This window comes from Schistocerca nitens, chromosome 3, assembly GCF_023898315.1.
Source record: "Schistocerca nitens isolate TAMUIC-IGC-003100 chromosome 3, iqSchNite1.1, whole genome shotgun sequence".
In the NCBI taxonomy this organism is placed as follows: Eukaryota; Metazoa; Arthropoda; class Insecta; order Orthoptera; family Acrididae; genus Schistocerca; species Schistocerca nitens.
Window position 1 is genome coordinate 418,179,609 of NC_064616.1, and position 14,401 is coordinate 418,194,009.

Consider the following 14,401-nt stretch of genomic DNA (forward strand, 5'->3'; position numbering starts at 1 on the left):
ACATTTAACTATTTAATTGTCTACATGATTGTTTTTGTTTATGTATGAATGTAGCTAATAAAATTAGTATTTACTATGTTGTTCATATGTCAATCCCACAGAAAAATCTGAGACTTTCCTGCCTTTCTTTTATTCCCATGGGGTTTCTTTTGAGTTATGGTCTAGTTTTTGACATGCTAGTTACCAATAGTTAATTACTGTCACTCTAGTATCTGAATATTAGCTTTCACATGATTGTGGCTTTTGACTCCTTTCCTTATTTTCTCTCTCTCTCTCTCTCTCTCTCTCTCTCTCTCAATCCAAGGTTTTGAAAAGTTTTCATTTTCCATCAACAGGTGTACATCTCAAACCCTCTTCCTGTCATTCCCTTTCACCTTTTTAAAAGTTGTAGGCAATCTGCAAACACAGTTTCTTCTTGGTTTGTAACCACTAAGCAGATACACCTTTTTATCTGTAGTATTGTTCACGTTTATTTTTTGCCAAGGCACAAAGTTCTTAACATTAGTACTGACAGATAGCTATTTGAGTGCACTTATTTCCAAGAACCTGCCACTGCATATTACATCTCATGGTTAATGCGATGGAGTTTAAGTATGAATAGAAGAACATTCTCTGCTAGCCCCTGATCCACACCCATCTCTCTGCCCCGAGACCCTAACTTCACTCATCCTCTTAGCACACGGGACTCGCATTTGGGACGACGAACATACCAACCCACATCTGCCCACCCAGATTTAGATTTACTGTGACTTCCCTAAATCGCTCCAGGAAAATGCCAGGACGGTTCCTTTGGAAGGGCATGGCCAACTTCCTTCCCCATTCTTGACACAGTCCGAGCTTATATTCCATCACTAATGACTTCTATGTCAATGGGACATCAAGCCCACTCTTTCTTCCTTTCACACATCCTGCAACCACATCCTCTTCCCTGGAGTCTCCTCTCTTTCTGTTCTGTTGACTCCACAGAGCATACTCCTCCACCTCACTGTCACTGCGTGCTTCATGAACTGATCAGTCATGTTTCATTCCTATCCCCACATACTGCTGCCTTTCCATCCCACATTCCTATCTTGAGCAAATCTGGCCTCCTCCTCAGCTATCAGCCACCGTTCCCAACCCCTCTCACAACTCCCCACCTACTTTCTCCCCACACCCACTCCATCCAACACAAATCTCACATCAGTTCAGCTGAAGCCCCCACATAGTGTATTCAGAGAGAGAGAGAGAGAGAGAGAGAGAGAGAGAGAGAGAGAGAGAGAGAGAGAGAGAGTTCTTAACAAATTAGTCCAAAAACTAGCAAAGTTTTCGGTCTTGTTTATGTGCCTGTCAATGATTCACTGCCTTGACTGTTTAGCAAATTGTTAACTTTACTCCCAAATAATTCAAAGTACTTGCTGTTTGGTAACTCTTTATACTTCACTGAAGTATTTTCGCAGAAACTCTTAAAGTAAACAGCCTAAACATTTTGTAATTAATATTACCAATGTAATACAATATAATTTCATAATGTTAACTCATTTAATTGTGTTGCACTTAAATAAAATTTATGCCCTCGACATCACTCCGCATCACAGAGATGCATGGAATACAGCTGATGTAACGTTAAGTGGAAGCCTAAAGTCATATGCTGGCTATGCTGGTAGTATAACATTTATACAGAATGGCTAAAGAACACTCTCTCTCTACATTCTGAAACTGTATGATTCTGCACTCCAACCAGTGTACATATCAAAAACAACTTTAGATTTTACAAACCTTTGATGAGGATGTGGACACTTCTGGTATGGGTTGAGACATGACATCATCATCAGATAGTTCCCCTCCCCTGCCAGTATGCAGTTTTCTTCTCCCTCTTTGTGGAGGCAGTGATGATTTGTCATAACAAAATCTTTTTCTCTTAAAATCTGTAAAAATAAATTTCTGTACATGTCAGATTCATTTCTTCCAAATGTATCTCTCCAACATCTATCCAGAAAACATTACAATGTCAGGTATACCTCATGATGTATCTTGCAGCTGGCTGGAGAAACTGTATCAACATCAAATGTCTCACAGAGCAAGAAAAGCACACATTAACAGTAATTCTCATACACACTTCTTAAGCTGGCTGGATTACTTATTTTAAAATAAAGGTGAGTTACTAGAATTCATTGGTATCTTAAAAGTCCTTAGGATAGTGAGATGATGCAACCTCTCATGCAGATTAACAGTTGGATGCACAGCATATCAGACAGACTGGTGCTGATACCTTGTGGTTGAATGCTGCAGTTCTCCCCTTGTGTCTTGTATACAAACTATGTAAACATGCAGAGAATAACAACAATTTTATAATATTCATAAAAAGAAGCCACAAGACTCTTTCTGTACCCACTGAGAAGCATTTTTCTAAGTTCTAGTTATGGTTCAAAGGGAATACATCACAACAGGCTCAATAAATAATAATCACAAAAGAGGGATACAATTCACCAAACATGCAACATTTCATACATGCCTCGAGCAAGAAAGCAGACTGATTCATCAAACTAAATGAACACCAACAAGAAACTGAAGCAAATTAAGGGCAGAAAGATAGAGCACTGGAAAACCTGTACTTCATCTATTGTAAGATGGCACTGATATAGGAAAACCTGGCATATTGGACACACACACACACACACACACACACACACAGATACTAAAAAGTCCATTTCTCACATTAAATAGTTACTGCAGTATAAACACAAACAGTGCTGAGGAAGAGTATGATTGGGAAGCCCTAAGAGTCTGAATGAAAATAAAGGTGCTACATGTGCAATTGTAGGATGTAATTCAGTGGCTGTTGTTCAGTGTGGGTAACAACTAGTTACCTTATTTTCAGAAACAAGTTGCCAGTGACAGTTACTTCACTGGAGAAGAATGGGCAACACACTTTCTCACTGGGTGTATAATAAAAAAGTGTGACACTTCAGAATCAAGTTGCATGTTGTTACTCGATTCTTTAGAACCTTTTCATTTTGCCATTGAATCATTAAGACTTATACTTGCTTGCCATCTTCCTATAGTTTCAATAGAATTTACTATGCCAAGCACAAATATGCTTGTTAACTTTTAAAATTGTACTCTTCTAGTCCATATGCTATGAATTCCTGTGGAAGGTTTGGAAAATTTCAGATATTTGACACAGTAAAATCTAAGGTCTTTTCCAGTAGGGTTCAGCAGTATGTAAAATACTTCTAGATTCTATGAATTACAACAACAACAAATGATCATTATTCGCCAAGAAAAACTGATGGTGTTGCTATACACTGCTAATATCATTGTGAAGTTATATATTCTTCGGTGCTGGAGATCACACATGCACACTGGCACAGTGGTGCTAAGCCTGGAAGCAGACAGCTTATATTCTGGAGTAAGGAAAGTTTTTCAACAACACTATTTGAATCACAAAAAAGGAAAAAAGAAGGTGTTAAGTTCCTTATTGTCAGATTAATTGCCACTGTTCAGAGTCAAAGTCAAACTTCTCGGCTATGTATCATGGAATGAGAACACATGAAAATCTTGGTGTTCTGTCCCCTAAATGTGGACATTTGGCTATATCGCCCTTTGGTGCTTTTCAGAACCAGTAACCTACATACCAGGACTGGATCTGGATCTGGATCTCTCTCTCTCTCTCTCTCTCTCTCTCTCTCTCTCTCTCTCTCTCTCCCTTTTTCTCTCATCAACAGTGCAACTAGCATCCTCATCACAGTAACCCACACGAAACAGTTAAACTCAAGGCACAACACACACACTTCGTAATGACCATGTAACCAAGCATTTGAATAGTTTTTTTTTTTTTTTTTTTTAGACTGGCCGAGTTTTAGGGAAATTCTGGGACAAAAATGCCATACCACCTTTAATTTTTCTAATATAAAACTTACAGTTACCAGTCATTAAAACTTATTAATCACAGCATATTTTGGATGTTTAACATTATCTTCAGGTGCCAATCTTAAATGCTAATTGTCAGCACAGCTCTAAGGAATTCACTGATATTAAAATTTCTACAGCTCTGTAACATCCACATTCGATACTTGAGATCGTGACTCTAACATCTGAACTTCACTCAGTTCATTCACTAGGACAAATGCACAGTGCAAATGGGGCAAACTTAAGAACTTTTAATGGTGTTTCATCTCGTAGAGCTATATTAATGAGCTTATAACAAAAATCACCATCTGAGATTGAAACTAAGCCCACAAAATGTTTTATGAGCAACAAATAAAAATATTGGCAGTCTGTGAATTTAACTTTGTTTTAAGAAATTTATTTGGGGCCCCAGATCATTTACTACTGACCTTGCCATTATTTATTTTTATTTTTTTCTTTCAATAAAATGCAAGAATACTAAGAATGTATTTCGAACAACTCTTGAACTATGAATAACCGAGCTGTAAGCTAGAATTTGTGAAACCTCATGAAAACACAAAAGCAGGTCCATCACCCACACTGAACAAATTAAAAAAGTAATGCATACTGTGAAAAACAACAAAGCTGACAGACATGACAGTATTACAGCTGAACTTATAAAATGGTCACAACCAAAAATTATAACTAACTTTCAGATCATGTTTGAAGCAATTTGGGAAACTGAAAAGATTACAGAAGACTGGAAAGTGGCTATTATCCATCCTTTACACAAAAAAGTGATAAGCATGATGTAAATAATTACACAGGTATATCTCTGCTGCCAATGGGTTATAAAATATTTTCAACAACATTATTAAACAAGGTATAAGCAACACTTGATAGTCATTTGGGAGAATATCAGAGAGGATTTAGAAAGGGCAGATCTTGCTCAGAACATATTTTCAACCTAAAGTCCATAATCCATCACAGATTTAGTAACTCTAAATCCATAGTTGTAGCATTTATAGATTTTAAACAGGTATCTGATTCGATTGATCAATAAACAGTACATAAAGTGATCCGAGAATCTGACAAAGTCTAAACTAGAAAACATTATCTGTGAAATGCTGCAGACACCAAATCCAAAGTACCGGTAACGCAAGTGAATGTTCAGTTTTGAATCACAAATTACACACACCTCAAGTTCTAGAATGAAGAATAATTCAAAAAATACTTTATCTGCTAAGAAATACAGAGGTATGGAGATTAAGATATAATGAAGAAGTATATCGCAACATAGAAAACGTAACTGAAACACTACGAAAGAAGCGACTGCTATTTTTTGGACATTTGTACAGAATGATGGCAACAGATTATCCACACAGATTTTTAAAGATCTTTGGGACAAGAAGCCAATAATAGCCTGGATTCATGATGTTAGGAAAGATTTGAAAAGAGACAACATAAGTGAAAAAGATGCAACAGAAAGAGATTTTTAAGAAGAAAGTGTTGAAAATGGAAGTATTCCCAGGCAGGAGGAGAAGGAGAGTCATATCACATAGATAATTTGACTGCCTTGCCTGATTCACAACATATTTGATATAACCTTGACAAAAGTGGTTGCATCAAATGAATAGCTGCTAAAACTGAGATTGCATTTTGCATTGCTGTCATCCTACAGTTGGGGGTTGGGGCTTGCTATCAACATGGAGAAAATAATCGACTATTACTAATGAGACACCATTTACACAAAATCAAAAAGACTCATTTATGCGAACGAACTCAATGTTTCTAATGTAGTGTAGTTTTGCACCACCAAGGTCTGGTATGTCAACACAGATACTTGAAAACTGTCGTGAAGAACAACCATAAAATCTATTCTAGAGAAATCTACTGAAGTGGCAAATGGAATATACAATCTTCAAGGACTGAACATGTATCTGATCAGATATGAAATTTAAATACTGAAACACTGTGCCATACAGAACTCTCAGCAACACACCACTTTCTGCTATCAGCAACCAGACACACACAAGAGGTTACTCTAGGCACTTTGTTGCCACGTAACAGGTTGGGCATGTCACAAGTAATCTCTGCACTGAATTCAATAATAAAAATTAGTCTTACGTCTTCACAGTTTCTTATACTGACGGATACGTTGACAGTTTTGGCTTGTGAGGTTGCGTTATCTCCTAGGCACATTTAGGATAAAATAAAACTGAGATATTTCATCAAATGTAAGTATTTAAGTAGCACAATCCACCAGCATCAGACTGAAATGTCACATGCAGATCTTCTGAGCACTTAGGTATTACACCGTTTTTTCCTCCTCCTCCCCTGCTTTCAGTCTGTGTTGTGACACAGGATTTGTTTCAAGGTCAAGAAAGTGCTGAGTGACATCTGCAGACATCCTCATGATGTGATGGCTGTCCTGGATTTAACAACATTTATGATATTGCGTTTGTTGCCCTGATTCATGAGGTTTTTTTCGACAGACAGATTTTGGAAGTCTGTTTGAAAGTATCATCCCAGAATGATGTCTGCAGCATGATTATTATTCTTCTGTATTTCGTAATATATTTAAAGGTGAAGTCATGATCCACAACAGATATGTTGTGTTGCAATAATCTTGTTTGAGGAAGGTGCTCTCCCATTCTTTCTTGCAACATTTATGTTTTATGTCAGATTTATTTTTGTTCACATTCAGACTGAATGTTATATATTCCCGGCTTCACAGGTCTAAATCATTCTAAACTTTATCCTGAAAGGTAATCAAAGGACATACTTACTATTATGTTTCTCTAAACTGCTAAACTGCAGCTGATTCTTCTCGACGCTACACAAGCATGTGGCCAGAAGCTTGTGGGACTCATTACTTCTGTGATATGACTACCATACTGCAAACACCATTGTTTAACACCTTTTTGGATGTACTGTCTTCTGTGGGAGACATTCTTAATTTGAAAGAATGTGGGTTCTCACAAATACACTGAGCACACTGTTCTTCCGCAGCAGGTGGGGGCAACATTAAGCATGTAGCTCCACATTTTGATTATATTACAACCACAAACAGAAATTTCTTGATCGTGTTGTTTATAGGGTGGCCAACACAATCATCTTCACGAGCATGGTTCCAAAACACGAATGAAAGAAGATTACGGTTTAACATTCCATTGATGAGGTCACTAGAGATGGAGCACAAGCTCTGGTTCAGGAAGGATGGGGAAAGAAAGCTGCAGTAATGAAGGAAGGAAGATAGGGTTTAATGTCCCATTGACATTGAGGTCATTAGAGATGGACCACAAGCTCGGATTGTGTCAAGGATGGGGAAGAATATCGACTGTGCCCTTTCAAAGGAACAATCCCGGCATTTGCCTTGAGTGATTTTGGGGAATCACGGATCTGGATAGTCAAACAGGTTTGAACAACTGTCCTCCCGAATGGAAAGCAGCAGTGTCATTTTAAAGGAAACCATCTGGGAATTTGCTGTAAGTGATTTAGAAAACCACAGAAACCTAAAATATTTAAGACTGGACAGAGATCTGTATTACTATCCTCCAAAATGCAAGTCCAGTGCCTTGAAGTCTAGATTCACATGTCCAAGTCTCACATTCTTTCCTGCAGAAACTACTACTTCTGAAGGATGTTTTCAGTTACAATGACTTGCAACAAAAGGTGTATTCTCCATTTCAAACTGCACTCACATACATATGAGAGAAAAAAGTAACTAGTAGCACAGCATTCCTACTATACGCAGGCCTGACATTCAGGAGAATTGGTCACATTTTAGAAACACATATCAAATAAGCCTCATGAAACATCAGACTCATTGTGGCAAGAAACACAAAAAGATTTCATTACATAAGAAGGATGTCTTTAAGGTTCCCACCAAATCGTAGGCATTCCTGGGCATCACTGACTATAATTTACAGCTACAAATACTAAGCGTACGTAGCATTTTATGAAAATATGAGTGGGAATACGTCAGACACAGAGCATGAATAGATAGAAAGGACAGAAGGACATATGTGTCACTTAAGATTATAACAGCCGAACATATCAGCTTTTGATGAATACATCTTCACTTGTAAGTGTGTACGAAACATGAAAAAACTAAAATTGTGGCAGAGGTTCCCTCCTCATAGGACGCTGTGAAAATCTATTTGCCCATGAACCTCACGAGTCAAGACAATGGCTACAATATCATCCAATTGTGAGACCCTGCATTAAAATTCTGGCAACCATCATGCAACCGTGTCCAACTTCATATTCACAATGCCAAAATGGTTTGCAATGATGAACCTGTCCCTTCCTTGAAACAAAGGACAGACGATACATGAAAAAACACTAGAACACTTGTACCTGGAAGCAAACGACATCTCTACATCTACATGGACTTGGAGGGAGGGGGGGGGGGGGGGGGGAGATACAACAGCAGCTAGGTTTCTTTTGTATAACTAATTTATAAAAACGCTGTGTATGTATTCCCATGAACATAAAATTCTTGTTCATGTGTAACACGTCACCAAACCTACAGCTAAGTACCTTCTGAAATATCCAAAATTTACACACAATGTGTAAACCCCATTGTCATGCAACCCCCTTCAGTCAAGCCTCAGAATAAAAAAATATTATTGAAGTAACATACTTTCTGTATGAGAAGATATTTTTGGCAGACTAGAAATAATAGATTTATTCAAAAGAAGGAAAAGATCACTGTATGGGCCATAGTGACAGACATACCTGTAAGCTGAATTTACACTTGGCAACACAAAAAGTGTGGTGTCACCGCCAGACACCACACTTGCTAGGTGGTAGCTTAAATCGGCCGCGGTCCATTAGTACATGTCGGACCCGCGTGTCGCCACTGTCAGGATCGCAGACCGAGCGCCACCACAAGGCAGGTCTCGAGAGACGTACTAGCACTCGCCCCAGTTGTACGACGACGTTGCTAGCGACTACACTGACGAAGCCTTTCTCTCATTTGCCGAGAGACAGTTAGAATAGCCTTCAGCTAAGTTAATGGCTACGACCTAGCAAGGCGCCATTTGTACCATTGCATGTATCTCAAGATAGTCTCACTTGTATCATCAAGAATGCTGTATACCAAAGGACGATATAAAAGTTAAGTGTTCTAGTAGCTACGTTCTTTTCTTTATCACATTCATCACGTATCCTGTTCCAGACTTCGCGCCAGTCGGTGTGTGTGTGTACGTGTGCCCTTTCGGCTGCCCGTCTCTGTGGACTGGCTGCCTTGTCAGTCCACTACAAAAAGTGGCAGTGGAACTGACTGCTCTATTACGCAAGAGCCAATCATTTTACAGAGTGTATAGTACCATTCAAACATAAAGAAAATCCGTAATTGTGGCAATTGAGGGAGTTATCCCTTACTGACACTCAGCATGAAGCACGCACCCTATGAAAACATAAGAAAATCTGCACTGGATGTAATTCCTAAGATTTCGGCAGTGGGAAAGGCACTTTAAGTCATGACGTGGATTTCAGGACAGAATAGTAAGAAACGCCTGAATAATGCAGATCTCAGTATGGAGTCTTTGTAGTTCGGTGGCATAGTTGACAGACTGATAAATAAAAGCATTATTCTGGTATTGGGCTGCGCGGAAGTTGAATGCACGTCAGAACAAATGGGTCTCGATGGCCGATAGAAGGCAGTGTTGTCGCATTGGTGCTCTCACCTAGTCAGTGTACCACCATCCCGCTATGTGAATACACCAATCAATAGTGTCCCCCGTGACCGGCGTATATACTGCCACACCTCAGCCGCTCAGTCAGTCATGTACTTTGTCTGATAGCCTTCGTTACTATCTCCACCGTACTACTGACTACTCACCAATGACGTCACTTGCTCTGTTGACAGTGTTGGGTCAAAAGCTCATCACACTTCATTGTAGCCTACATTGCTCTTGTTGTGTCAGGTCTACTGTTTGTCTGTCCTGTTGCTCAACTCTGGCATGGGTTTGAGTCCTGACCGCACGGTCTCCCCGCCTCGAGTCGTCGTCGTCGACATCGTCATCATCATCGTCATCTTTTCACCTGTTTCTCTGACGTGTGCACTGGCATTCGGTGACTCATGGATACAGCAACTATGACAGGAATCAGTCCAAATACCACTTTTCACAATTATTTTGTTTTACTGTGTTAATATTTAACACGCAAGTAGCAGTACAAACAGTTCATGGTCCTTAATAACGTCTTTTTGGCCTTCAAAAGGCCTTAATATCCTGTCCACAGGTCTTCTTTCAATAAACATCTGTCCCTTACGAAAGAGGGAATCTATGATGTAAGTAATAAATCTCTCATCTTCTGCCATCTCCTCCCAGGGAGCCAGGGCAATGTTCCAAAGGTGATGACACGTCAGGAATTTTCTCTCACACGATCCATTTCACTTCTGCTCATACATTTTCAATGGGGCACAGGCCTGGTGGAGGAGGATGCCAGATGAGAAGAGAAATCTCATTCTATTCTGCAAACTTCTACTGCGCCGTAGCTGACAGCATATTGGAGACTGATCTTGCTTGAAACAGATTAATCCCTCAGGACAGAGTTGTACTGATGGGATCATAAAATCACCCATAATAAGGTTATAGTGAGCTTCGAATCAGCCATCTATCCTGTGAAGGATCTCAAGTCACTGATGCACATTCAGCCAGTGCCAAACTGTCACAGACACATTGCCATTGCAAGATGATGTGTGAATATATTTGGGAACAAATCAGACACCATGCATTTACTGCGAAAAATATGGATTTGTGAGGAAATATTAAGTAATTAATATGACTGATCAATACTGTTCTCAGCAAACACTAATCTGTAGCAGTTGATCATCATGAAGCTTCCCCTTTACAACCACACATTTGCTTTGTAGTCCAGCCTCCAGATGCAGGTGCTGTACCATGTCAAACCACCTGGGAAACACAGCAGTATGGTTAAAATCCAACAAATTTAAATAGTATTTTGCCATGATGTGTTTAAATGCCCGTTCTCCTGGACTGCTGCTGTTACACACTAACGTCCAGTACCCACACACCTACTGGATTCCCCAGTATCACGACATTTTAATCCATCATTGTGCAATGTGCTCTGGAATGCCACATCGTGCCCCAGTCTTTAACGCTGTCAGGTTCCTTTCTTTCACAGCAGCAATGATGTAGTTATGAATAGCCTGTTGATGATGGAAGTGTGGCTTATGAACAAAGTTGCTGAGCTCAAAGCAAGATAGTTCAGGTATCTGACCTTGAATCATGTACTGCTATTGCCTATTACAGAACGAATGGTGGAATGACAAGCATAGCTCGCTACATTACTTTAAATACAACAATAAGGCATGCATGAAGTTTGCAACCATGTGGAAATATGTGAAAATTCTAACCCATGCTGGTAAGTCCCTAATAGCAGTCAAATGATGTGAATAGAGCTTTTCTTCGATGACTGTATACAGCTGTTAAATATTTTGAGAAAAAAAAAGTATTTGTGCTATCAGTTGTACAACTGTATACTTATTCTCTACCGGTTTCAGTAATAACAACCATCTTCACAGGAGAGAAACAGCATACATCAATGGATCAAAAATAGATTTTCGTCAAATACGACACTGCCAAATTTAGAACATACATAACTGTTGTAGTAGTCTGAAAATAATCAGTATAAATGTGCTGTGCATTAGCACATGACAGTAATGTATAACAGGTGAGAATTCACACTTAATAACTAACATGTCACAAATTTCAAAGGTATGTATTTGTTGCAAATGATCTCTTTGACAATCACGTAATATTTGTAACTCTGAAAATTATAATGTGTCAGTAAGTGTGAACTTCTTACAAGGCATACATTACTGTAATTGTGCCAACACACAGCACATTTACATCGATTAGGTTTAGAAAGACTTTTATGACAGTTATGTATGTTCTACATTTGGTGGTGTCATATTTGATGAAAATGTAAAAAAGGTTAGTTGAACTTTTTTATTAGATCACACATTTCAGACATAGCCCATCATCAAATGATATGTCAAAAACTATTTTATGAAGCAATCATAAGCACATAGAAACCAAGAACTAGACATGATAGAGAAATGTGTGTCACACACTACACTGTAGGTAGTACTATTAATGATACTCAACAAGTAACAGAGCTGATGAAATAATTTTAAATACAATCAATGTGGCACGATCAAAATTACAATTTCAGCTACTAGTGCTAAGTGAATGAGAACAGTGTCAATATTCATTTGAAGGAAATAGTGGGTCCAAAAATTAAGATTAACAACTGTACGTATCAGATGGCTTGCTGAGTGATACACTGCAAAGCCAGCACAAGAAATTTTGATTTCCATTTAGATTTATTTGTTACATTTGACTGCAGAATGCCATGCTTAATTACAAAGACACCACGGAAACAACCATACAAGGGTGAGTGGGAAACAACAAATCAATGAGAAAAGTAGCTAAAATAGTAAAAGCACTGTTATATATGCCACTGTCACCAGATGGCATTAAAACCAATTGACCACAAATAAAACGTAAAATTATTCATGTAAAAAAATATATTAACAAGTGATGCAAAGTAATAAAACAACAATGAATCTACTAAATCATAAAGGAACACAGTCATGTGTCACTTCTGCAAATGTACGAAGATGCACTAAAGCTAAACAGCTGATGCAACATGCACATTCAGAATACCACAAACAATAGCAATTGATGCAAATATATAGCAAAAGGAATACTAATACCAATACATGCAATAAATTGCCAAACATGATAGAAAAATTGGGTAGACATTTTTAATAATTCTTATACAATAGTATTAAAAACGTTACTTTATTTGTAATAGAAAAGAAAGATCAATAAAAATAAAATAAAATGCTTGCTTGCTGATAAATATAAACAAAAGTAAAGTTGAAAGGAGACAGATTAATGAACCGGCAAATCATTAAGTGGCAAGTAGCAGGCATTGGTTTTTTAATTTTTTGACAATTAGAGAAAAGGAAGGCCTGAGTGTAAAAGTGTATTATTAAATATGCATTGTACAGAAGAATGTTTTGAATGCTTTTATGGAATTTATTACCCGACAGTGTCAAGATGAAGTTCAGGGAAAATCCACCTGAATGACAATATGGAACGATTTGTGTTACAGTTACTTTTTTTTAACTAAGCCAAGGCCTAAACACTTTAACAAGAGTTACTTTTGAGTGGCCCCCAACCAGAACATCAAAATTGGCCTTTCATTAGGTATACTCCCCCCTTGCCACAATTCAGTAATACAATTATGACAAAAACTTCAGTCTCCATGCCGCTGTTAAGTAGGTCAAATAATCAGCTTTTGATAATCTTTGCTTTCTGCAAGACTGTGATGGAATTAATTTAATTACAATTATTGTTATTATTATTATTATTATTATTATTATTATTATTATTATTATATTACTATTATTTGAAGAAGTCACAGCCATCCAATATGAGTGAGCCAATGACAAATTCTGCTACCAGTTTTTTTCATATATGTACCAAGTGAGCCATGTTGATTTACAGCCTAGTCACACTAGCTGTGGAAAATTAACCACCTATCATCAGACTAGACAGATATTTTCCATACAGTGTCCAATATGGTGAGGAAGAGAAAAAAAAGGATGTTGCAACTTAACATGGAACTGAACATCCGTCTCTTTAGATAGAAAGCCTACAGTTATCACTAGCAAAAGTTTCCTCCTGAGAGTCTACGCAGTGCACCTATAGCTAATAAAGGTGTATTTTATATGCAGAAAAGCTTTTGTGTCTTCTTGGAATAGGTCTACAATAAAAACAGGACCATTTTTGTGTAATATTTCAAGTAATTCCTCTTCTTTCTGTTCTCAATGTAACCCAGAAAAATGTTGTGTTGCATTTGGTTGGTTGATTAGAGGCTAAGGGACTAAACAGCAAGGTCATCAGTCCCTCAATCCAAAGGTGGTTAATCTGGATGTCTGCAAAGTACATGTTCTGATGATGAAGGTATGTAGGAGCAGAAAGACCAAGCTGTGGAAAGCAATGCTTATGCTACAGTTGAGAGAGAATTTATGGAGGAGCATAAAGATTGGACAAATACGTTGGTCAGAGCAGATGAGGATTCTCCCTGGGATCATCCAATGGTGAGAGAAGCCCCACAACACATCCAACCCACATCAGCCCAATGGAGGGCAAAGCAAAGAAAGTCCTCAAGTCAGCATATTCAAAACCATACAAGACAGAAGGCTACAAATGTAATAGATATCAGATGGACCATCAGTAATGAAAACAGCAGGGGAGAAATTGGTAAGGCAGCAGGAGGGAACCCCAGGGCTCTGCTCCAGAGTAGTTAAGGCATTAAAGAGCACCCACTATTCAACAGAGTGCTACCTCTAAAACAGAAAATAGGGAGTGGCAGAAAAGGAAACAAACAACATCTACAAGCAATTAAAACAGAATAAGAGTGGGATGAATGAGTGAGTTGGTCAAGGGCATTATGGGCAAGGGTCCCTCAGACCCAACAGGCA

The 14,401-nt window shown here is 38.3% G+C and overlaps 1 protein-coding gene across 5 annotated transcripts in view; it reads right to left on the bottom strand.

The window, feature by feature from the left end:
* LOC126248359 (histone-lysine N-methyltransferase EHMT2) overlaps positions 1-14,401 on the bottom strand; it is a 267,727-nt gene that overhangs the window by 209,065 nt on the left and 44,261 nt on the right. For all 5 annotated transcript variants that reach the window (XR_007545465.1, XR_007545466.1, XM_049949279.1 and 2 more), the window contains one exon: positions 1,756-1,904. Coding sequence is in view for 3 of the 5 variants with exons in the window: in XM_049949279.1 (XP_049805236.1) it covers positions 1,756-1,904 (149 nt within the window). In the remaining 2 variants the exon portion in view is untranslated. The remainder of the gene's footprint in view (positions 1-1,755; positions 1,905-14,401) is intronic.